This window comes from Stegastes partitus, unplaced genomic scaffold (assembly GCF_000690725.1).
Source record: "Stegastes partitus isolate 25-593 unplaced genomic scaffold, Stegastes_partitus-1.0.2 Scaffold448, whole genome shotgun sequence".
NCBI lineage: Eukaryota > Metazoa > Chordata > Actinopteri > Pomacentridae > Stegastes > Stegastes partitus.
In genome coordinates this window covers 257849-283998 of record NW_007578179.1, presented here as the reverse complement: position 1 = coordinate 283998, position 26150 = coordinate 257849, and the positions used below count along the sequence as shown (strand labels likewise).

Genomic DNA, 26150 nt, shown 5'->3' with positions numbered 1-26150 from the left:
TTTAAAAACAGTCTTGAATGAAATGCATGCAAGTTACAGTCTGCTAACCAATAAAAAAAAGTGTTGCTCATCAGTTTAAGTTCTTCCAAGAAAATGTCAGTGGTATGGTGCAATATCAGACAAGATTATTCCTGTTGCTTGAAAACCACATCTGCTACGACTTGCTGTCGTTTGCCTCCTCGTCACGGCCTCATAATAACGAGCAAACCTAAATTAATGCAAAACAATGTATTTTCTACAGAGGCAGCATGCCGGAGCAATCAAGAGAGGACGCATCCTTTCATCCCTGGGAAATTTCTACCTGAGCAGTTGTTTACAGAAGAAGCCTTTGGAAGTCAGCAGACCAGAACAAAGCTTCCCAGAGCAGTCAAATCCACTGGCAGCGCACCCAAGGCTCAACACGTTTATCCAATTTAGGTGCCCACAGACGACCTCTGACCTCTTGGGACAACAGAGTTCACAGGGCCATGCACAGACTGTTTATTGTGGCTGTTTCGTGTTTTAAAGAACACTTTCATTTGTTAAACTAACTTTTCAAACTGCAAGGCCCTACATTAAAACAGCCGTGTTTTGCCACGGTCTAAAAGGACGCATGAACAAAGGCCGTCTTCATATTCGCAAAATGAACAGAAGCTCAAAATGTCACCATATCTTCCTGACGGTCACTTTTTCCAGTCACCCATGAACAAGCGGCTTGTCCTTTAACACAGTTTTTCAGAGACAAATCAGTGGAGTAATATTTGACTGAGCACAGAAACCCACCGAGTTCATCAAGCAGCCTGTACACATGGCAATATTCCAAATTCTCAATCAAAAGTCAGGTTCCGAAAGTTACTTCAGGTAAAAGCTGATGCATCAGATCGTGGTTTTGCCAACACTGTCAAGAATGTTGCACCTGGGTTAAAAAAAATTAAATAAAAAAAATGGAGCAAATGTTAAATAAATAAATCACGCGTACCTCCACCAAAGCACATCTCTTTGAGCAGAGTTTCCTCCCTGGATGTGTCCAGCACAAACTCATCAAAGCAGGGGTCAGCTGCAGGGTGGAAGGTCCTCAGAGACTCTGTGGCTTTCTGGATCCTAAAAAACATACAAGGCAGACATAACATAAAGGAAACCATTATTACTGGAGAACGATTCTGAACAGCATAAAGGTACTTTTGTACGCCCACCAAACACATTAGCAAGGACACAAAACAGGACCTCTATTAGCTGCAGCCAGACTTTCTCTCTCTTCGGTCGGCTATGTCACGTATTTTTAATCAGTCTTGTACTCTGGGGGTCATTTAGTCGGTTGTAACTCTATTTACGTTGCCTTTAATAAGTGAAAAAGAGGATTAAAAACCAAATCTTTGTCGACAGGAGAAAACTAAACAGGCTGCAGTATCATGTTTTTGAGTGAAAAGGTGCCCAGATTATCCAAAGCTGCTAATGGAGATCAATTAGTCAGCTTAGATCAGAGGATACTCCGGTGCACAGCGCTGACTGGACACTGCGGCACAAGTCTTCCTGTAATTGCCCTTGACTGTGGTAGCCTATGTGCACGTGGCGTTGTGTCTTCCTGACACACTCCAGTCACCCAAACACATAATCAGATTGGTGCTCGAGATGCTAAAATAAACAGGACAAATCCCACTTCAGAAACCTACAAAAAGATCTAAAACTAATGATACACTGCATGTAAACAGTTCAAAATGAATGAGTTCAGTCTGCGAATGTGGATTTAGTTTAAAAGAAAAAAAAAAAATCATGTTTACCTTCTGTAATCTGAAATTTATTTTGCATCTGGTAATCTTTGCTAAGCTGCTTAATTATTAATTTGACAGTTTACAGTCAGGATTTCAGCTTTCGACAACTGTTCCTGCATGTTCCTGTTGTTGGGTTTAAAGAGTAACGCCATGCAAAGTGCACGGTTTAACTACTCCACCTCAAAGATATAATAGTGACACCCTAATGCAGTAATTCTGTATTTGTAGTGATAAGTTACGACTTTTTTTCCACAGCCTTATATTTGACTGACAAGAACTATTTTAACTAAATCAGCCTCTACATTTCCTTAATCAATAATCCATCGATTATCTATACACCGCTTAATCCTCACTAGGGTCTGGGGGGGCTGGAGCCTATCCCAGCTGACAGTCTATCACAGGGCTACACTTAGAGACAGACAACCAAGCACACTCACATTCACACCTACGGACAATTTAGAATCACCAATTAACCTCAACATGTTTTTGGACTTGTGGGAGGAAGCTGGAGAACCCGGAGAGAACCCACGCTGCACGGGGAGAACATGCAAACTCCACGCAGAAAGATCCCGGGTGTCCTCACACGAACCGGCGACCTTCTAGCTGCGAGGCAACAGTGCTAACCGGTGCTAACCGCCGCTCCACCTTGCAGCCCTCAATCAATAATGCTTCAGTTAATTTGCTCTGCAATATCTTTACCACAGAGCAAGTTGATTTGTGCATCTCCATATCACACAAATTGCTAAAATCAATACTGAGACAAATCATTTTGGGGATTTTGTAAAAGTTTGATGCATGCTAAATACCATTCTGTGGTTTTAGATACAAGACTATTGTTAACATTTTGCCATTCAACTTTTTCCATTTGAGTGAAATGAATATTAACAAGCTGACCTCCATTACTGATCAAGTCAAAGCAGTCATAAACAATCAGGTGAATGTTGCTCTGCTGTGTACCTGACATGCAGCTGCTTGGCGGTCTGTACAAAGCAGGACTGATCGGTCTCTTTCAGCACCTCCTGAGCGTAGCCCACCAGTCCACTGTTCTCCAGCATGCCCTGGTACTCCTCCACCTGTGAAATATCACTTAAATGTCAATGCACTTAAAGATTCAGTTATTATAATCATCTTGAGGAAAGGGCTTGTTTTTACCCTTTTCAGACAGATCTAGGAAAGTACATAGAAAGCCTTTTTTCTGGGTTTAATGCAAACCTGATGGACATCGAAAGCTCCTGGAATGATGAGTAAAGACGCATGAATGTGGAGGAGATGAAAAAGAAATTAAATTCAATCCTGGCATTTTATACCTGGCCTTTGAGTTGGTCCAGGCGACGGTTACGAGACTGTTCGATGGACCTCAGCATCTCCGATTTTCTCTCTTGCAGAGTCTCAAACAGACGCTCAAAGTGCTCGTTGGCTCGACGCTCTGCTAGCTGGCCGTTTTCCTGTGAGAAGAGAACATTTTGGTCAATTTGTACAAAGAAAATACATTTTCCTATATACACACATTGGTACAATAAATAAAAAATTCTCAGAGGAGTCAAAGTGTTGAGTCGGCCACAGAACATCACCATAACAGTTTATTAAAGACCATGTGATTGGTGACAATCCTCTCCTTAGTTCCTACTCTTTACAAGGTTTTTGAGGAACAGTGACAGAAGGGGTGTAGTTTTACTTTATCTTCTTAAATACATGACTAACACAGAGGTTGGTAGAAATACACAGTAAACTAAATGCTGCCCATACAGGTACATGTGTCATATAAAGTCCTGCACATCTATGGAAACAGCACAACCACGGTTAGAAGTCGAGAGAATTCAAGCACGTCTTTTAGGAAGTACAACAAAGCAGTACTGTCATATGTGGTAAAAAGAAAGACACTGAAAGCTGAATTAAAAACCTACAGAGGCCACAGGTGTGATGTTGGTTGTGTATTGAAGACTACAGCTTCAAAGTAAAAGGTGAACAAGGTCAGAGTCTGAAACCCAGACATGCGTGAGAGAAACTAGTAGCCAAATCCTGTGTTCCCTTGTTTGTGTGGTTTGCATACTGTTTGGTTAGTGACCTTCCTTATTCGTACACAGAGTAAGTTTTGTTCCGAGTGGTTCCTCAACCGAACAAACTGGTTTCAAGACACCTTTATAAATATTTGGTTTTTATTTCATTATTTAATTATTTTAAAAAGGCACGCGTTTGTTGTGCTTTCTCAAACTATCGACTTATCTGCAGTCAAAGGCAGTTTTAGGGCTGAAATTAAGCATTTTATAAGATGCTAGCATGACTAATATGAATCCTCTTTAGAAGTGAAGTTGGTGGGGTTTAAGCCTCCGACTCCACAGCAGTGTCTGGGGGATTTCTTTCTCCAGTCGCATTTTTACTCACTGTGGGTTCATTTTTCAAAAAGTCCTGTACTTCAATAGACTTAATATAACCATGACTGGAAGCAGAGAGAACTCACAATTACTTAGCACACAATGTGTTTTGTGCAGCAGTATAACAAAATTCATCATGGTTGAATTGAAAATACTGGACCTGACAACACTGGAAAAAAAATTGTGATGCTACACACTACAAACATTTTACTATTTGCATGTTTAATTTGTTTCCATACTCTGTGCAAATACTGTCTGCAATTCAGTGGAAACAGGCCTGTTATGCCAATTTGGTCACAGTTGAGTCACTAATGGCTTCTTGGTTCTTATTAACAGAATCTCATTAGAGCACACAGTTTATTTTGGGGGAATTTTTAAATGAGACATGAAGTATGAAGGGATTTTGAGGACAACAAACAGAATTCCTGTAATTATTTTTCTCCCAAAAATTGAAAAAAACAACTTTATTTTCCAGTATCTTTCCACCAGCACTGGAAGAAAATGGTGACACATCATACTAAGGAAACTTAACTACATACATTGTTAACTGATTTCCATACTTGTCCCCTATCTGCTCTTTGTAAACACAGCCTGCAGTTCAACCAAGGTTAGCCAAAAAGTCCCTGAATTTTTGTCACGCGACTGTGTCACTGAGGTGCATAGGATTTTTTTTTTTTTTTGCTTTTTTCAACAGAATGTGGTTCCTGAAAACAGTGTATTTTGAGCCTTTTTCCCCCCTAAATGAGACATGTAGGGGGAAAAAAAGGCTTTTAATAAAATATCACAATATGAAGCATAGAAATTCTGAAGAGCAGATTATAAATGTTTTATATTTTCTTGCTCTGATAACTGATTTAATTTAGGCAAGTATTTAAAGACAACATGCCTGTCAAAGCCGCCATTGGATTTGGAGGTTTAGAAGGTTAAAAGAGACAACGAGAGTGGAAATAATTAACAGAAAACGCTTTACAGCAGCTTTATTCAAAGGACTTGAATGAAAACCCTTTTAATTCCCTGTTAACTGATGAGTTAAATGCACCAGTGTGAATATAAACACTTCAGAGCAATTTCATCCTTTGGCAGACTGTAAAAGTGTGAGCAAGAAAAAAAAAAAAATGAACCTGTGATTTTGAAAGCAGAATTAAAAACTCTGCAGTGCATTGTGCAAAATTCTAAGAGTGAACAAAAGGATGTTGGCGTCGCAGCAGCATGATTCAGCTCCCTCACCTCGGTCTGATTGATGAGCACCTCCAGCTCAGTAATCTGAGTCCTGACCTGGTCCTCTTTGCTGATGAGGTAATGGATACTCTTGGCCAGTTTCTCCTGGTGACAGAACAGATCAGCAGCATTGACAGTGAGTTTCATTGGGCCGGAAACTCAGAGATACGAACACATAACACAACACTGATGACAAACAAGATAGAGATTACACAACAGTGACTCAAGAGATAATGCACACACACAGAACTCTATGAAAACATGTCATTTTGGGGGAATAGAGTTGGATTTATTCACTTCTACTTACACATACCCAAGCATTAGCACTAACATGGGCCACATCAACGTCTCATAACATTCACATCTGCAGCTACTGACTAAAGGAGTTCCCGACTGACGCACACGTGCAGCGTGACGGTGCATTAGTGCGCATCAGAGTAATTGAAACCCAAACCATTTCCTGGCTGACGAAGCTTTCCGGGACTGTTCAGGATATCCGATACGCCTTCCACCAATTTGAAGATACAATGCACACAAAATAATGGCGAACAAATGTGTCTCATTAAATATTAAGCACCACAATGTTTGTGTCAACACAAACCGGCGTATTGAGTTTCACACAGATTCCGCCTGGACTTGCTGAACCACGCAGCACCAGGACCTTTAAACTGGAAGAAGTTCGTGCCAACAAGATTAAAACTCAATTTCAATTACAGCCTATTCTGTTAAAAGGGTTTTTTTTTTGTGTGTTGCATGATGCTGTCATAGAAACCACACAACCCTAAAGCACCATCTCCTCACGCTTTTGTCTCCACATAAGCTAAACCAAACACTTAAACTGATTGAAATTAATTCTATTGAGTGGTAAAGATCTAATGACCACACGTGAGTTTTAACCCAGTTAGCCAGCCTGGGTTTTGGTTTCCAGACAGAGATTGATATCTGGAGCGCAAGTACAGGTCAGGCATTAATATTCCAGCAGGAGATGAGAGATCAAGGGACCTGTAGGGTGTTTTTTCTCTTAAGGATTTTGATTAAAATAGTTCAGATATGAGCAAAAACATCCTGCTCAGTAAAAGTCTGTCAGGTTAAATGCACTTCTTCAAATCCTATGATGTTTTTTTACTAATTTAATATCATCATAAAATAGTAGTTTTTGGCAATTTCACTCTAAAAACATCAATAACTCCAAGTTCTAAGCCTGCTTTGTTTGGCTGTGGCTACTTCAAGCCTCCGGCAACACTGGCTATTGTGTGCAAGCGCAGATTAATCCTTGTTATCGTAAGCCATTTTTGTGTTTCACTCCGATTTACTCAGGCATCGCAGATAACAAAAAAAAGTCCAGTGTGCTCAGCTTTCACCCACAAAAGCTTATCTTTTCTCAAAAGATCTAAAGTGTCCGTCCGTGTTACCTTGAGGATCTTGTAGGCACTGCTCATGGAGGTGACTTTGTGGTTGGCGTGGGATCCTCCCAGCTTGCACAAGTGACACACCGGCCGTCTGCACACCTCGCAGTACATGTTCACTTTCTCCATCTCGTGCTCGGGACACATGAGCACCTGGGATATTTGGGATGAGACATACTTTATTGTCCCCGAGGACAAATTGGTCATGGGCACAAGTGCTGCACACAGCTGCATACTATACGGTTACATAATCTCCAGAACAACCAGGAGTTTAAAATTAGACCAAAGAATGCATGAACACACATTTAGCTGCAGTGTTTCGACGGCACAGATTACTGCACGCTGGTTGATCAAAAAACTAGCTGAAGTGAAACAAGGAAGATGGCCTAAAGGGCAGTAGACGGCTCAGTGTGAACTGTTTCCTGATGTGTCTTAAAATAGAAGTTAAATCAGCACTTCTTTTCTACGCCAAGATCCCCATCAGAAGTTTTACTTGACTACCTTTAGCTGCTTGATCAACAAGGACTCAAAAAACTGCAAAGAACAAAGCGATACAGGGATGAAAACCCAACATTTAAAATCTGTTGGACCTTTATCTGAGCATTTTAATATCATTAAGTCAGATTGCTGGATCAATAATGCAGCAACAGACGAAGATGTAGAGAAAAAAATAATATAATTAAGGGTTTATTCTGACTAAACTGCATCAACGTGAGAACATTTGACGCAACTTTTATGCTGCAAAATTTTCAGCTATTAGGTTCACTGACAACCATGGTTTCAAGTGAAAATCATACAGTGAGAGATTTATGTTCACTTCCAACCACTGACTCCAAAACATTTCCAACTCAATGAACCTTTTAAACATGCTGGATGACTAATCTATACATGTTAAAGTCTGTTTTTGACAGTGACAGCTTATCTCCTGTAATGTTCATAGTCCAAAGCAAGCAAACAACATATTTTGATTGCTGTCTGAAAAAAAAAAAAAACACCAGATAATTACAAAAGAATGAACTTAAAAGAAAGCGGTAGTACTTGCCTTGGGCCTAAAATTCGTGGTGGGACCGACGTACTCGTGCTGGGCTTTGGGCGTGCCCCAGGGGTGGTGCAGCTTGAAGCACTCGTTGCAGTAGCTGGCCTTGCAGTCCATGCAGCTCTTCGTGGCCTCCTGCTGCTGCGGAGGTTTGCAGATGTTACACATGATGGCGACGGCGGCGCGGGCCGCCTGCCGGTAGCGCTCCACGATGCTCTCCAGGGTGAAGTTACGGAACAACATGCTGATGCCGCGCTCGCCGAGGTCGATGTCGTGGTGGCAGCCCGGGCACGGGATGGTGGTGACCCGGGGAGTCACAGAGCCTCGGCGCCACCCCGGGGACGAGATGGAACCTGGAGGAGAAAAGGGCATGAGCAACATGGATTCATAGCCTTGGGTCACCCAGTTTATAGTCTTGTCTGAGGCTCTATTTTGAAATAAGAGCAACAATGTCCAATGACTGCAAATTACACTGATGGAATAGTTTCCAAGAGAGTCAAACCGGGGCTTTGATCAACGTGAACCCCGGTTTGTGTTCAACAGAATCTGGGCTGTGTTTCACAAAAGCAGCCTTACATCATCAGCTCTGACTTGCCAAGTGTGATCATAAGGCAAAAATGCCTTTGGACACATCAAGCCTTAATAAATAGGGCCTCAGCATGTCTCCCTTTGTGCTTTATTTCCACTGTGACAACTACTCAACGGAGGCATGGACGTATGGAGCAAAACACCAGTACAGGCAATGCATAGAGTAGTTGTCATGTATGAGGGAATAAAGTCCAGGAAGAGAGACCATCCAAGAGCACTGGGGCAGGGAGAGGAATGATGAGATAGAGGATAGTCATGGGGAAGGTTGCATCCTCGGAGCTTATGGAGACTGTCTTAGTAAGAAATCCAGGTCATTCAACATTTAACACAGGAGTGAAGAGTATTTGAGGTGCTCACAATGATCTGGACGAAAGAAAGAACTCTAGTTTCTTAAATGAGTGATTGAGAAAATAAAAAAAATATGACAAATCACAGCATTTTCGAATCAAGCAATGAAGCTGAATTACACTGTGGGACATAGAAATCAAGCCAAAGTCTTAAATCAAAAAAATTTCAAGCAATTGAACTTTAATATGCCATGTCCAGTTCAATGCATCAACACTTTTCACACAACCACAAATCTCCTCTTAAAGCAGCACTGCTTTCAAGGGATTCTCACAATATCGTGCTTGTTACTGATGCGGCAGCATCATAACAAGACGGCGACACGAGGTGGACACAGAGGAACTGTCACACGACGACACATCACAGACACAGGCAGGGTCTGTCAAAAACACGGTTACCACACTGAAAGCCAGCACGCAAAAATAAAAATATTGCTTCACGTTTTTGGGGGACAGGGGAAGCGAGGAGTGCTCGATTTATCTCAGTTTGCAAGCCAGTGTTTCCGCTCCGTTTCCGAGGACCTGAAAATTAAATCAAACACTCCTCAGGTAGGCGAAACACAGGAAAGCTCTTTTAAAACAACACTTCTGCAAAACAAAGAGAACAAAAAAACAACAACAAAAGGTGCAGCTGAGGGGAAAAGCAGTGGCAGAACAGCAAACAGAAGCTATGTGATGTGTGTGGCCATGTGCATGCCGTGTGACGTGAGCAGAACTGAAGGCCGTGACAGTGCAGTGACGGTTCACTATGTGGAGGTAAAGTCTGAACTACTGAGCTTAGTTTGCCGCACATGGATAACTTCTCCTACCTGAATTCATTCGACAAAGGTGAACCTAACATTGTGCTTATCATGTAGATGAGGATGACATGGTCTTGTTAAGGCAATTGGATGAAAAGGAGGAGACGTCTGGCAGAAAGCCTCCATATTTAAACCAGTGACTGATGCAGAAGGTCATTTTCTGTCCTGCAAAGACAGCGAGTGTGTTCACGTCTTTAGTCATGCGTGTGACATGTAGGGACTCGGGTTCACAGAAGGTGTGAACGAACAAGACGCACACAGGAGTCGCCTGCAGCAAAGTGTGTGTGTGTGTTTGTGTTGATTTATGGATCCGCATTGGGAGGCTGAGCCGAAGCGAGAAACTGACGAGTCACTGCAGAGCAGAAGGGAGGTGATTCGATTCCCCTGCAGAGATCTTCAGACACAGTGTGAGGCTTTAACTGGCACTGCGTTTGTATGCTGCAGTGAACATACATGAACATATTTAGCATTCACCTCTACTGTAACTATCTTCAGTGAATATTTGTAAAATAAAGATGGATCTCGTGGTGCATCCAGGAACAGCGAATCATTTACTTTTTTCCATCTTCCAATGCAAATCTGTGGAGTCTCGTTTACTTTGGCTTGATGAATGTCATCCAAACATTGGTCCTGACATTCTGTTCTGACAGTATCAGTCGGAGAGCCAACTGTACGACTGCAATAAAGGTCTTCCTCCTTTCTGATGCAAAAAAAAAACCTGAATGTGATTTTAATCTGTTCCTTGAAAGGCTAAAGAAAAATAAATCCCTATTTTCTCATGCGTCTCGTTTTTTTTAATCATTATTATTCCTAACAATACGTCTTATTACATTGTTAAATAGAAAAAACATCTATCACTTGCGTTTTAAACAGAGAAAAGAGCAACACTTTCTTAAAAATATCCACAGAGTACGTCAAATAAGTGCATTCGTTGGCCCGACAAGATCAGCAACGCTCGGTCTTGTTTTACTCGGCAGTTTGATGGCTCCTAATTCATCAAGCCCAAAATGATTAGAGGTACGCTCAAACAGGTCTGTGTTCTTATAAACTGTTTCTCAAACACTAATGATTGTCAAGTGAAGCATAAAGAGTACCCTCAAGGCAAACATATCAGTCAGTAAAACCCAGTTAAGAATCTTGGCAAGTCCAAACACACTGTGTAGGTTTTTTTCTTCGGTGTGTGTGTTTTAACTCAGAAACAACAGAGACCTACAGTTCTCCATCTCAATAAAGCTGCTTTACTTGCCACCGTGATTTACGAAATGAATGCAAAGCTTAGCTAGTGTACAGACACACACACACATTCCTACTCCACTTCAGCTCCTAGGAAACTTCCTCACTCCTTTTCGCACTAATTTCAGTCTTTGTTCCTTTCAATTCCTCTTTGGCACCGGGCAACGTCCCCGTCCAGGACTCGGCCTCCGTCTAATTCCTGTCCCTCCGTTAGGTATCGCTTGCTCCTTATATGCTGACTCATGTTTGCTTTAAGCCTTTTTGCATGTTGACTCATTGTCCCTTTAAGGTTTTCACTCAATTTTCCTAACCTAAATCTGTTGTCAATTTGAGTTTTTTTAAATTACACTTATACTCAGTGGACATTTTTAAGTGTTAGTACCTCTTATCAAGTCTCTAGAAATAAATTAATAGCATGGTTTACAACAGTAGGTGCAGAAAACTAAAGTAACTCTCCAGAAAAAGCCTACTTTTATAATCCCTTCCCGGCGGTGTGAGTCTGTATGGTCGTGTTGACAGGGGCTAAAGTAGACTATGTAGAGAAAAAGGTAGAACCAAACTAGGGTGTCACAAGGGTTTCTAGTAGCACTGTACTCACTACTACAGCTACTCAATACACGGAGCCCGCGTCTACCTCGACTTCCAAACGACCTTCGCACTGTGGCTGCAAGCAATGAACAGAGAAGTGAGGTGAGACCAACAAGAACATAATGAAACAATACATAATGTGAAGTGACGTGTGAATCAAATTTTCTTTTTCCAACATCGTGACATTGGAGAAACAACAAAGCCAACTTAAAGTTAAACAGAGAGAAAAAAAAAGTGAGTTTCAAAAGAAATCTGGTAATGCAGTTCAAAGTGAAATACAAAACAGCATTTAAAATACACATACAGGATGTGACTGAAGGACAGTTAACTCTTCATTTATGCACTTTTTAACGTGGTCCAATTTGAAGCATAAATAAACATGATTTAGAATTTAAAGACCCCCTCCTGTGGAAATTCTACATATGTTATATTACTTAGATTTTAAATTTATTTCCATACTTGTCTCCTATCTGCTTTGTGCAAACACTGCCTGCAGTTCAACCAAAAAAATTTCTGAATTTATGTCTCAAGACTGTTGTAGACGAGTCACTCATGATTTCTCAGTAGTCTGGATTTAGTTTTCTACAGAACATGGCTATGAAAAATAGTTTACTTTTTCAGAAATTCTCAAACTAGACATGTAGAATAAAGTTATTTAAATGGCACATGATTGTGAAATTAGGTTTGGTTAAGTAGTTCTGGCTGACAGATGGTGTTGGTTTTTTGTGGAAATATTTAAAGACTACACGGCTTACAAATCTGCCCGCAGGTTTCGAGGGTTCAGAGAGACACAGCAGATGAGTTTTTAGGATTTAATCAAACACTGGAGAGGGTCTTTAACAAAGTTTTTAGGAGTGTTTTGTAAAATAAAAAGCACATAACAGAAACACAGGCATGCTCCTTAGACCTCTTCCATTTATCTGGTGGACAAGTTCAATTTATAATTGTTGGGAGTTTTGGGGAAATATACTTATTCACTTACTTGCTGAGAGAAAAAACACTGTCATACCTACATGGAAAATATGAAACTAAACTCAGGAAATAGCCGGCTTAGCTCAGTTAGCATTACGACTGCAAATAGCTAGCTTGGCTCTTTTCAAAGCTACAACCATCATCCTACCAGCACTACTACACTACTTCCAGCCTTTGCACAGATTAAACAAACTAGATCAATTACTAAGCTTCTCCTGCTGAACTTGAAGCTTATGACGTCTCATACGCATTTAAGATGCTTTTACGCTGTCTTTCCACCAACTTGCACTAGCATTGACATTAGCTTCATTAGCCAACTAGCCGCAGCTGATAAAATGTTACGGTGATATCAGCTGTCAAAATAGATGGTTGGCAGTTTAAAATGAGAAAACTGCTTTTGCCAACCTCTGCATTTTAGAAGAAAGTGTTTTAGAAATACTTTCTGGTGGTAACTGGCCCAGTTAGCGCTATAAACTGTGATAAGAGCTTGACTAGCATAGCCACAGTAACTAAGAGTAACTTTTGATCTTCATGCTAAGCTAAGCTAATGGTTTCCTAGCTTCATATTTAGCAAACAAAGAAGTACCTACACGACAATGGTGTCAATCTGACAAGCAAACAAGCACATTTCCCAACATTTCAATAATAGTAATTTAAAAGCAATTACATCAACTTTGAAGTGCACATATCAAGAGTTAGCTGTTGAACATTTATACATCAGACTGTTTGAGCTCCAGTGACACAAAATAAAATGAAGCTGAGGAACAATGCTGATGAAGTTTTAGTGGCCGCCTTCCTCTGTCCCCGTGCAGCGAGGTTTGTCCGAGCTGATAAATATAGCCTTAAGTCTTCTCTTTCTCTGCCTTCATCTAATCCCTCATTCATTCCTCACCGGCAGGTTGTGTCACCATGGCTACCAACGATCTGATCTCCCCGTGGCGAAGGCAGTCGGGGGAATTAGTTTGGGAGTTAATGTTCATAACGTACTTCGAGGCTTCTTAAATATTCTTAACGCACTGAGAATTTGCGTTTCGTAATGTGCCGATTAAAAGCACTTAAAGCGGGAACAACCTCGCAGAATAATCCTCGAGGGAATTCCACTTGCACCAGGACCCGCGAACGACTCGACTAAATTAACTCGTTTTCTTCATCACTGAATTAACAGTGCATTAACTATACTGCCAGTGACTGTGCATCAATTTACATACAAACAGAACGAGGATATAGAAGTCACACCAACAATTACCCCTGTGCACACAATGGCTGTCGGCAAGACGTGAGATTTGTTTACCCAAAAGCAGGATTTGATTATTTCCTGCGTCAACAGATGCAGCGCTGCCAGTGAAGAATGAACTCATTCAGGGCTGAAGAGGGGGGAATCTGAAAGAGGGAGGCTGTGCTCGAGAGTCTCGGTTGGTTTTGAATAGAAAAAGTTGTTCACCTCACCGTACTCTGGGGTTGTTTTTATTTCTGCTCTGGTGTTCTGGCTTCGATTCTCAGTGTTGCTCTGAGGCATCGGACTTAAATGAATACCAGGTAACACCAGATAGAACTCGGTCTCAAGCATGTGCAACTGATTATGTCCCAAATCCATTCAGCACATTAAGCATATGATATATTTAACTCTGTAGTGTTTTCATGCAAACACCAAACTTCCACTTGTGAGCAGCACCTTCATTTACTTAAGGCTTCAGTCAAAAATCAAGTATTATGTGCATTTTATGTTATCACTCAAAATCTGCCTAAAAATTGGATGAATTTAGGCATCAGCTACTGAAGCATAAGCGTTTATCTTCAGCTCTAAATGCATTTAAACCCTTACAAGCAGAATCAAAACTTGCAATGTCTCTGATTTAATAGATATTTATGTTCACTGGCAGCTACTGAGTTATGTCTCAGTACCACATATTATATATAAACAGCTTTAACTATAAACCGACTGTCATACTTCACATCTTGCACAGTTAATATAGAATGTTAAAGTTTGGCAACCAACATTGCATAAGATGATAAAATATGTGCACCAGCAGACATCACTGCTAATTAAACGTCACCGTAAAAGGAGCAAAAAATGATTCAGATCGGAGCTTCTCTTGGTAATCTCTGTCTCAACACAAAAACCTGCTTGGAATTAGTATTTAGCTTGTAAGTCAGACACGACTCCGGCCTGGTCGAGAGTGTAAATGAGACAGCATCTTTATGGAGGTGGCTCGTAGCCCGGAGCTCTCAGGCTGCAGAAAGGCAGCCTTGTGTCCCACCGTGCTGTTTTCAAGGCTTAGACATTGACCTGCTGGAGCCTGAGCTGCAGCAATCTGTTGAGCGGAGAAGTTTCTTTAAAAAAATATAAGTAAATTTAGCCACCTGCACGCCCCCCGCCTCAACCACAGCTTTCCCTCCCTGCAGCTCAGCTTGGTTTTAAGAGTTTAAAAATGCCTTAAAGGAGCTTACAGATACGCTTTGTTCAGTCGTGTGTACATAACACACATGCCTGTATATCCGATTAAAGGTGGAGTGTAAATGATAGCTACACGTCTGTCTGCTCCTGAGACAATTTTTCAAATGAACACATGAGCCCCTGCGTGATTGAAGGGGATGTTTGATGCCCCGGGGCCACCAAAAGGCAGACAGCGGAGACAATTAGGGCTTGAGAGAGCTTGTCAACGGCTCTTTTCTCTTGTAGACAAAAACTACAGCTTGTCAGGTTCCTCCTAATGAAATCTGTTAGAAGAAGAGATGACGGACGAAGTTATGGCTGAGTGAGGAAACTATTAAAAATCATTTTCATGTTCGGTTTCACTTGGTCTGGGACGAGACAAGGAGGAGGGGCAGTGTCTGCGCCACACTAACACCCAAATATACAATAACGCTTGGCCCAGTTTCAGCCTTCCTCAGAGTTTCCATGAGCTTGTTCACTCTTGACCACTAATTTGCATCGGCTAAAGATTTGCCTATTGGGCCATACAGTCTTCATCCCAACAGCGCTGCCCTTTTGTTTGATAGGTAATAAAATACAGCCTCGGGTTTTGTTTGTATCACACATTTCCTTTAGTTAGAAATCTTCCGTCCTTTTCTGTAAATCACTGACTGCAGCCACTGAAACCTGTTGCATGACCGCAGAACTAAAAGCTGAAGTTGAGGGAATCAGGAGGAAGAAACTGCAACACAAAGTCGACATTACTCATGTTGCCTTCCCTGGAAGTCCCCACAAATTACCACAGATGCATTTGATACTTGCATTTCCTGCTGTTATTAGCTCCATCACAACAGCTCTAATAATGAGGCTGCAATGTGCATACAGGCTATAGAAAAGCTTTTAACCCTGCAGAAGCTCCACACAAAACCCCTCTCGTCCGGAGAGCGTCTATCCCATCTACCGAGAGAAGAAATATTTTCGGTTCCTTACCCCGAGACCCACCTGATCTCACGAGCCTGTCCAGCCTCTCCATGGAGGGGGATGGCACCCTGGACCTGGGGCTGCCCGGCAGGGAGCACTCGGAGCCGGCGTCGAAGGAGTCCTCGTGGTTCATCATGAGCAGCTCCCTGACACACTTGTGGCAGACGCTGTGCTGGCAGGGCAGGATCAGCGGGTGGGTGAAGAGCTCCTTGCAGATCGGGCATATCAGCTCCCTCTCGATGTTCTTGATCGGAACCTGGGGATGGAGACGTGATGACTGAGAAATTGCACTTTTATGAAGACGACTTAGAAACAGCAGAACAGCAGAAATAGCATCAAAGATCTGTCTGGGGATAAAGAGCTTGAAAGGCGAGGATGCAGCTTTCTTTGATTTTTTTTAACAATATCCTATTATTAGGACATTTTACAACTAAAATAGAGCTATTGTCTGCACTGTGAAAACATGTTTCTGTGTCAGTGAGGAGAGAAAATGTTCTTTTATTACATGCAAGTTCCCTCTTTCTCCTACCTGAGCACACTTTCATATCCACTTTTAATATAATGGACTCAGTCCCAGTAGCAGCAGCCAACAACAGTGTCTTTACCATGTTTCTGATACATTACATAAGCCAGGATTAAAGCCCGGCTAAATATAGAGAGAAACAGTTAAACACTCGATTCCAGCAGCTCACGTTTTAGCACATAAAAGACGATTAGAAAAAACGCGTCCACCAGGGCCCAGATGGAGGACTGGGGCTCCCATATGCGACGACCGATTGTTCATTCATTTCAGCTGGTGTCAGTCAACACTCCTGCTGCTTCCACAAACACTCATTAAGGGAAGAAAAAAAACGCCTCCGCACGTGTTTAAATCCAGAAGGAGAAATGAAACAAAAAAAAAGGAGCTAAAATCAGCAGGACTAACTTTACCCCCCACACCACCTCCTCCTCCTGCGCTTCTTTAGACGCATCGAGACAATGACGAGCCGCAAATCAACTCCATAAATCTCCTACTTTTTTCCTCCCACTTACCGCAATCGTGCTGCTGCTGCGCCGCATCTCTGCAGACATGCTCAGGAGACTGAACACAAGCCGGAATAATAATAAAAAAAACACCAGAACCGGCGTTCTTTTTTTTGTTTTGCTTGTTGGGACTCAACAACGCCAAACTTCCTCCCGAGCTGAAGATGCCGACAGCGACGGCGGAGTGAATTTAAATAGTGTGACGCTGCTGAGAGGCAGTGAATCAGCAGCAGCCGCCTCTGTGCTGCAGAGCGCGCAGGGGGAGGAGAGAGAGAGAGAGAGAGAGAGGAAAGGGGAGGAACTGATGCTGCATTCATGTGCTACACGTAAACTTCACTTAAATCTATCAAGCACAGAGGATTGTTTTCTTGCATCCAGCTAAAAATCTGCACTATGTTGCAGTGATCGCAAAGTTTTAGTCGACTTGGCTGCACTGGCCTCTCCACATTTTTTTTTATAAGGGGGTGGCCACATGGGGCGACTGGAAACCATGGGGTGGCACAGAATTAAACAAAAGCCCCCCTAACTGAACTTGAGGAATTCCATTATGTTTTTTGTTGTGGCTGCATAAAGGCAAGTTGGAAACTGTGTCAATATGAGAGTTCATCATCAGAACCAGACAGGATTCATTGCCAAGAAGGGTTTTTTAAAAATGTTTTTATTTATATATATACAAGGAATTTGGCTTGGTGTTTTAGTGCAGTGGTTTTCTGGGGGACTCAAACTGGGGGTTCCAAGATAATATCAGGGGGTCGCCAGATCATTGCAAAAAAAAATACAAAATATAAGTAAAGCCTACATTTATCAAATAAATGTGTGTTAGGGCTGTCAAAATTAAAAGTAACAACAGGTGGAGGGGAAATTTCATTGGTTAAGTGCACACACAGACCAAATTCTGAGCAACAGAAAATCAATAATTTGCAACTTTCCAAATATTATTGCTGTCTGCAATGGTGGAAGTTTATTGTGCAAAAATCTTGTTTATTGATGGTGTCATGATGTTGTAGCTCTTTTTGGAGCAGACTTTATAGAAGGAGTTTTTTGTTTTTGTTTTTTTTTTGCTGTTGTTTTCCCGCTCCTTTCTCAAATATTATGATTTGATAATGCGATATTATTATTTTTATTTGCTCTTTTTTAAAAATCATTTTCTTTTGTTTTTATATATTTTTTCCCTTTCATTTGTTCAGAATAAATTCAATTCATTCATTTATATAAAAGAAAATTAATGTGGGTTAATGTAAAGAGATTAATCTGTGGAATTAACACATTAATTTTTAACGCATTAATGCATGAACAACATATTATAAATTGAAAATTCAAATTGGGGGGGTCACAAACACAAATTTATTTTATCGTGGGGGTCGTGGTTTAAAAAGTTTGAGAACCACTGTTTTTGTGCCTAACAATAATAGTAACATATAGATTAAGAAGTATTGCCAGTGGTATCACATCAAATCAAGTTTGTTGTCATTTCGCTGTACATACACAGTAGTACAGGCAAGATGAGAGAGCGATTCTTCAGGATCCAAGCAATCTAAATAAACAAGTGTTTGCCCTCTACCCACACTGGAGGACCTTCATGGCTCTGACTGCCTCAGGAGAGTCAACACCATCCTGAAGGACTCTAACCACCCGGGACGTTTCCTGTTCGAGCTACTGCCATTGGGCAGACGGTACAGAGCCATCAGAACCAGGACTAACAGACTAACAGCTTTTTTTCCAACTGCTGTCAGAGCCATAAATGCCTCCCTGTTGCAATAAGTGCAATATATTGTAAGTATACAACTCCACTACCTCTGTCCAGTATCCACTCTGCTCATTATTTAATTTCATCTTTTTATATAGAGTTCTTTATTTTTTTTGTAATTCTTTTATATTGTATATAGTTGTTTTATAAGTTTTTATATTTTGTTTTTTTGCACTGAAAGGCACCTTACTTTTCATTGCACGCATTACAATGACAATAAAACAAATCTGAATCTGAATGTCGGGATCAGCAGTTCAGCATTCTGACAGCTTGTGGAATGAAGCTGTTGATCAGTCTGGAGATTCTTCCTTTAACGCTCCGGAAACGTTTGCCTGATGGTCGCAGTTCAAACAGTTTATGGAGAGGGTGTGAGGAATCCCTGACAACGTTCAGGGTCCTGCTCCTGCAGCAACTCTGGAGAAGTTCTTGGACAGAGGTGAGGGAAACTCCGATGACCCTCTCAGCTCCTCTACCTATCCTCTGCAGGGCTTTTCTGTCTGACATACTGCAGCTGGAGGACCATACTCCTAATGGGGCCGCTGCATCTATTCGCACCGCCATCACCAGGGCAAAAAATAAATAAATAAAATAAGTAAAATTAAGGTATGTATGAAGTGTAACAAGATAAATAAGAAGCAGTGTTATGAGCCAGATAGCAGTAACTGAAATTAAGGGTTGAGAAAACACAAAAAGTCATACAAGGTTACAGTCAAATGTGTTCATATCCTTCCATTAAAGAAAAGGCAAAATTCACAATAGTCACTGAAATAACTAGAAACTGAAAAAAATAATAACAAATAAAAATTTGCTAAATTGTAATTTAGTGAAATAAGACGTTGCTTTTGAATTGAGGTTGAAAAAAATAATTAAACAAAAAAAAGAATAGAAACTGTCCCGAACAAATTAGAGCACTTTGCTGATGAGCAGTGAAATCCAAATAGCTGTCAACAGGTGCAGAAGTCTGACTGAGAGTTTCAGAAAACAATTGATTGCAGTGATTGGCTCAAAGGGTTGTTCAACTAAATATTAGTTTACAGGTCACATCATGCTTGTTTGCTTGTTTGTTTTTTTTCAATATTTCTGTTAAACCACAATGTCATGATTTTCAGTAAATTTTTATTTATTATTACTTTTGTCAGTTTCAACTTATTTCAGCTGTTTTTCTCTTTCTTTAATGGGAGGGTATGAATACATTTGAGGACGACTGTTCATCATTTGCATGCTGACACTGTGCCTATAAAACATATTCTCCTGACTCCCTCAGTAGTTTTCCCCTGTCACTGCTTTTCAACATTGAATCAATTTAATTTGGTTTTCTTGACAAGAATTTATGAAAGAAAAGAGAAAAAAAAGTCGTAGCTTAAGACTTCCCTCCCTTTAAAGTGACTCACCTGCTTTAACACAGGTGTTGCCACTTGGTGCCATAAGTCACACAATTAGTAATATGGAGATTAGTGCAGCGAGTGTGTCTCAAATGGTTGTCATATAAAGACACCTGTACCTGGAAAGTCCAGTCACTGGTGAGTCAGTTAACTACACTATACAGACCAAACAAAATCCAAAGCATTCCAGGCAACTCTGCGAAAAGACTATTGAAAAACACAAGTCATGGAAGAGATACAAGAAAATCTCCAAGTCACTGAATATTGCTTCAGGGTCGTCTTATCATGGCTGACCCCGTGCTCTGACCACAACTGGGATATCATATTTCTGTATTGTATATCACAGTGCTGTGATGTATTTGTGGCAATAAAGGCTTCTTCCTGTTCCTCTTCGAAATATTCCTTGAAGTACAGTTAAATCCATAATTCAGAAATAGAAGGAATATGGCACATGTGTAAATCTGCTTAAGTAGGCCATCCTCAAAGACTGAGTGACCAGTGACAGTTGCCAGCAAGACACCTCTGACTCCTCTGAAGGAGGTGCAAGCTTTAACGGCTGAGATGGGAGGGACTGTGCATGACAACAACTAGTGCTTGTTTTTTACCCAACAAAGCTTCATGGGGGAGCGAAAAAGTTCACTTCAAATCTTAACTAGAATTCACCAGAATGCGCTGTATACTTTGGTTTCTATAGTGGCTGTCAATATCTGCTGTGTATAGACTGTAACAGGTAAAGCTAATATTGTGGTTGTTTTGGTAACTTTGGTTATTTTAGCTGAGCATTTTGGTTACGAATAGGGTTGCAAGGTGGGTCGGTGGTTAGCATCGTTGCCTCGCAGCAAGAAGGTCGCCGGATCGCATCCCGGTGAGGACACCCGGGATCTTTCTGCGTGGAGTTTGCATGTTCTCCCCGTGCAGCGTGGGTTCTCTCCGGGTTCTCTCCGGGTTCCTCCCACAGTCCAAAAACATGTTGAGGTTAATTGGTGATTCTAAATTGTCCGTAGGTGTGAATGTGAGTGTGCTTGGTTGTCTGTCTCTAAGTGTAGCCCTGTGATAGACTGGTGACCTGTCCAGGGTGTCCCCTGCCTTCACCCTGAGTCAGCTGGGATAGACTCCAGCCCCCCACGACCCTAGTGAGGATTAAGCGGTGTATAGATAATGGATGGATGGGATTTTGGTTACAAATAGCCCATGAGAAGAGAGTTCACCCATAGTTTATAGTTTATTTATGATTTCATCACTGAAAATTCTGCCCATGTGTGATAATAATTTACCAAACTACAGCAGTTTATGTTAGAACGAGTGTGTTCACTGTTCCTCGGCTACCTGTTGCCACATTATGGTAGTTAGTGTACTTATTAGAAAGGTCACTTCTAAAACCCGTGCATACACACAAAAGTAAGACTGCTGCAAACATCCTGATTTAAAACGGAAATTCGCATCACAAAAATATATTTCGACTTTCTTAAATGGATCTTAGTTTTACAGCTGTGATGGAGCTCAGGACTCAGGATTGATTTAATTCTAGTTTATAAACTTGGACTCCGTTTGTGACAGCTCGTCATGAAAAGTACAAAATGTAATTTACTGTTAGATACTGATCGATCCTGTGTTCATGTTGGGAATAATTTCTGATTATAAATATTTAATAGAGTTATTTTAGTTGTTGTGCTGTTTGTAAATGTGGGCACCTTTATTGCTTTGGAGACAGTCATATGGATCCTGCTGCTGTTTAATGCTGTAGGTTTGTAAAGAACTCAGACTTCAGCAAACACCTAGAAGCAACAAACTAAACCTCTGCTCCTGCAAATGTCTTCAGGTCTGTATGCATGCCTCCACCGACTAAACTAAAGGCATACAAAAGGTGCATTTTCCGCTCTCTGTCATGTTTATGGATGAGCTAAACAGCCGACTGACTACTGCTGAGCTGCTACAGCCATCTAATGGTGCAATGACTTACACTTGAACACTACAGTTGCATTCACTGAAACTTAGATATTTGAGTTTCAGAGAATAAACACGACCTATCAGATTTGTGGTTACATGTTAACAAGATGATCTAATTAACATTTGACAAAAATACAACTAAGCTTCATGGAAATGTCTTTGGTTTGTGACCAAATATCTGCAAAACTGAAGCACAGGACAAATAGAGGAGATGTTCTCCAAGGTTATTGTGATGTCTTGAGGGCAAAATGAATGTCTGTAGCATCTTTTGTGCCAGGCCATCTAAAAGACCTTCGGATATTTAACTTTGACCTGATTGTGGAACTAGATCAAAGGTCATTGGATCACCAAAGGAAGCAGACTTCATCCACTGGGTGTGGGTTCATAAAATATATCACACTGAACCAAGAGGCTGGTTAAACGGGCCGGAAAATAAATGTGAAGCTATTTTACTGCGTAGGCACTGTGTAACACTTTGACCTGCTTTACATACTAAAGAAAAGGTCAAGGGGAAGCCAAAGTTGTCAACCATTTATCAACTATGGGGCAACAAGGTCAGCAGAATTTACTCTCTAAGGACTGTGAGTATCTGCATTTCACGGCAATCTGTTCAATAGCTGTAGAGGTATTTTACTCTGAAGCATGAATATCGACGTGCTGGTGGAAGTCATTAGGCGTCATCCTCTGGAGACCACGAATGCTTGTGCACAATGTCATGACATTTTGCTGAGATGTTTTAGTCTAGGCCCAGTGTGGCTGACTGAACCACAGAAAGCCAGATTGCATCACAAGGACGTCTTGGATGGGTGCATGCAAACAAAAACAGTCACAGATAAAGGAAAAATGAAGGAAGTTTCAATAGATATCGGAAATCGGTAAAAGGCCTTGTGTGTGCAGATTGCAGGGTTTGCAGCATGAAATATAATATTTGCACTTGCGGCAAAAAACCTAAACAAGATGTTTGACAATGCATCAAAAAGTTGGGTTGACTTGATCTTGGCTTGCCGAGGACGGGCTGCTGATTGAAGAGTCTATAAGTATCAGTGCTTAAAATATATAAAGTTTACGCAGAAACTCTCAAGTTTCATGCAAAACATTGGTTAGTATTAATAGAGAAACAGGCAGCGGAGGATTTTACAGTCTCCAGTCTGACACTCTGCTACTGTATTCAACACTGAGGCACAAAGGGGCCCATGTTGACTCCAACTTCTGTTCACTTCACACTCTCCTCTGATGTCAGGGGCCCTCCCTTTATTTCAGGGGATTTACGATGCGGTAATTGCTTGCTGCAGTGGTTATTGGTAAGGTCTGCAATTAATTTTATTGTGCACTGGGGCCGCATTGTAAGTCAACCCAACAACACTTTGGTCAGACAACAAAATGGAGCGTGTAACAGCTTGTTGGGGGGGTTTGGGGGAGGGGGGCTGTGATTTCTTAAGGTGGTAAAGTGTAAAATTTACAGTTCGGTGCCACAGAACAGAATGAAGTGAATGAAACGTGTGAAGATGATCTGCCGGCCAACGTGTGTGCAGTCACTAAAGGCGCTGCTGGCATCTTTAGGACTCTGTTGAGTCATTCACTTTTCCAGCAGCATTTGTTGGCAGCAAACAATGCGGGCAGTGTCGGTGGAGAACTTGCAGTGGCACCGTGACACTGCGGACAGTATCGTCTTGCTGTTTCTTCCCAGACAGAAAGTTGTGGGTTCAGATCTGTCGGACAGGAGTTTGCACGTTCTCCTTGTGCTTCCTCCAACACGTCACAAAACATGCAAGTCAGGTTAACTGACCTCCAAATCCCCTGCAGGTGTCAATGTGATCATAAACGGCTGTCTGTCGGGATGTGACAGCCATGTGACAGAATGGAAACCAGTCCAGGGTGCATCCTGCATCGATGTGACTGAGTTCACCCTCTGACAACTTCATTAAGAATGGATCTATTTTCACTCCTGAACTGTATAATATCTGGAGCATTTCCACAACATGTAACCCCAAATTTGCTGAATCTATTTAACCGTTTCACAGCTATAAGAAACACACATTACATTGACTTTTTGTGCTGTACACTGCAGTCCACAGTAAGAACCTCAACAAAGAATCTCCCACAATAAGTCTACTGTCAGACTTTGCGCTCACATTTGCTGGCATCCTAATTCTCTTTCATTCCAACACCACATATTGCTCATTCTGCAAGACAGCCATGATTACATTGTAAAATATGACTGAATTCAGCAACTGTAGCTGGTCCGTAAATCAATCGAGCGTGCATCTCACACATACACCCATATAGCTCCATGCAGGCGTGAACGAATCTCAGAGATCGTGTGAGCGGGTCGGATACATTTCAACGCATTCTGTCAGTCATGAAATGGGTGGAATGAGTAGCGACCCCCTTCTTCCCCCATGCGTCCACACACACACCTCAGTAACCCAGTGCCCCGTCTCACCACACAGCTGCTGCCAAGTGTCCCACATATTGACAGAAGTCTGTGATCCGCCTGCAGCACTATCCAACTACACCCAGCAAAGCCACTAATTAAACTCATTATGCTCACTTCTTTTTTCTCTATAAATAGAAGAAATGACATTTAACACTGAATAGAACAGAGAAGCAGAAATGAGTGGGAAGGTCATCTTCTTGAGCATTTGGAGGGAATAAAGGCATATAAGAGGCTGAAATGCAGGATTGAAGCAATACTTTTGAACTAATTTCCCAAGCAATGGGTAGAATAGCAGAGGCATACAGGTTAGACTGCAGAATAGCATATCTGTGGATCTAACTGTAGGTGGGGTAATTAATAGAACAGATGGCCTATTAATAACTCAGATCTTGTTCCAATATCAGCACAGAGCAGGCCAATATAAAGCAGCACAGAATTAACAAAGAATAGCATGGAGGTGTGTGTGTGAGGATGCCTCTCCATCCTCTGACAGTCATGCGGGCCTGCCGCTGCCGATGCCCGGAGCGTGTTGACTGACAGACCGCTGCTGTCACAAGGAGCCATAAATCATCCGGATGAGACTCACCTCGCCCCGCTCGATGCGCTCCACGATGCTGGCGAACTCCGTCATGTCCTCGGAGTCAGACATGGCTGCAGATGATGGTGATGATGATGATGATAGATGCACAAATACACACACCGGTGAAGGCGCACAAGGCGGTATTAAGAAAAAAAAATGCAGGGAAAAAAAAGCCCCACTCAGCTGCTTAAAGAAACAGGGATCGACAGCTTCACAGGGGAGCGGAGATAAGATCAAGAGGGAAGAGCCGCTCCTCGGTCCACATCACCATCCTCTCTCCTCCCTCCCTCGCTCTCTTCTCGCTCTCTCTCTCTCTCTCTCTCTCTCTCCGTGTATGATCGTCCGAAGAATCCACAGTACATGCGCCGGCTGCTATTTTTTTTTTCTCTGAAATTTTTAGTTAGCCTCATCTTTGGAGGGAAAACCCCGCCCTCGTTTCTTCAGTATCCCCGCTGTACCATCTCCCTCCTTCTCTCCCCGCATCATCCCTCAGCGGCGACGTCTCTCCTCACAGAGCTCTTTGTATCCGCTGCCATCTATCAAAGCGGCGCTGGTTAATCTATCAATCACTACAAATAATCGTAATAATCTCAGTCTGAAGATTAAGGGGGCGAAAGAGGGGAGGGGGTGGTCTTAAATCTGTCAGTGCCGCATTAAGTCAAGTTGGGCATTTACGCACGGCTGCCTGCGCGCCCGTGTGCGCATACGTTGCTTTTATGGACCGATTTCTGGTCCTTGCGACCCAAATATGTGGTTCTAACAGAGCTTTTTGTTTTCCGTGTTGGGGGGGAGAGAGTTGCCCTCTTGTTTTCTGAGGCAGAGAAACAGAAGCGGAATGCGAGTGGACAGTGCGTGGCCGGATTAACTTGGTGTTTTTTAATTTTTTTTTGGCAATGCCACTTGTTCCGCGTCAGCAGATGGTCTCATGGCTTCATGCGGGCATATTCCACCCCATTGAGCATGTGGAGGGGGGACAAACGGGCAGTCTGCCCTGATGGAGCAAACGGAGCATGACAAAACTAATAACTGTGTCTCCAAAAAAGCTCCCAAACACTGAGATGATCTCTGTCAACTGACATCACTGTAGCAGCCTGACTTCAATTTTGAGTGAGATGGGAGCTGAAAATTAGATTTATCATACTGATAATTGAGATAACATTTACCAGCAGCCTACTCATTAAGAATAAAACAGTTGGAACATATCTTTAAGATCAACTTTTGGGCTGCAAGATTGTAAATAAGACATGTCACCATCGTATTGTTATTATTATTATTGTGCGACCATGGTAACGTTTCCTAATTTACACAAAGTACAGATGATCCAGTGCAAGTATT

At 41.8% G+C, this 26150-nt stretch overlaps 1 protein-coding gene across 1 annotated transcript in view; it reads right to left on the bottom strand.

The window, feature by feature from the left end:
• trim36 (tripartite motif containing 36) overlaps positions 1-24884 on the bottom strand; it is a 36705-nt gene extending 11821 nt beyond the window's left edge. The window contains exons 1-8 of the mRNA XM_008286308.1: positions 24822-24884; positions 15721-15955; positions 7787-8133; positions 6751-6897; positions 5348-5443; positions 3056-3193; positions 2706-2821; positions 959-1080 (exon numbers count right to left, since the gene is read on the bottom strand). Of these exons, the coding sequence (XP_008284530.1) occupies positions 959-1080; positions 2706-2821; positions 3056-3193; positions 5348-5443; positions 6751-6897; positions 7787-8133; positions 15721-15955; positions 24822-24884 (1264 nt within the window). The remainder of the gene's footprint in view (positions 1-958; positions 1081-2705; positions 2822-3055; positions 3194-5347; positions 5444-6750; positions 6898-7786; positions 8134-15720; positions 15956-24821) is intronic.
• Between the last annotated feature and the right edge of the window lie 1266 nt (positions 24885-26150).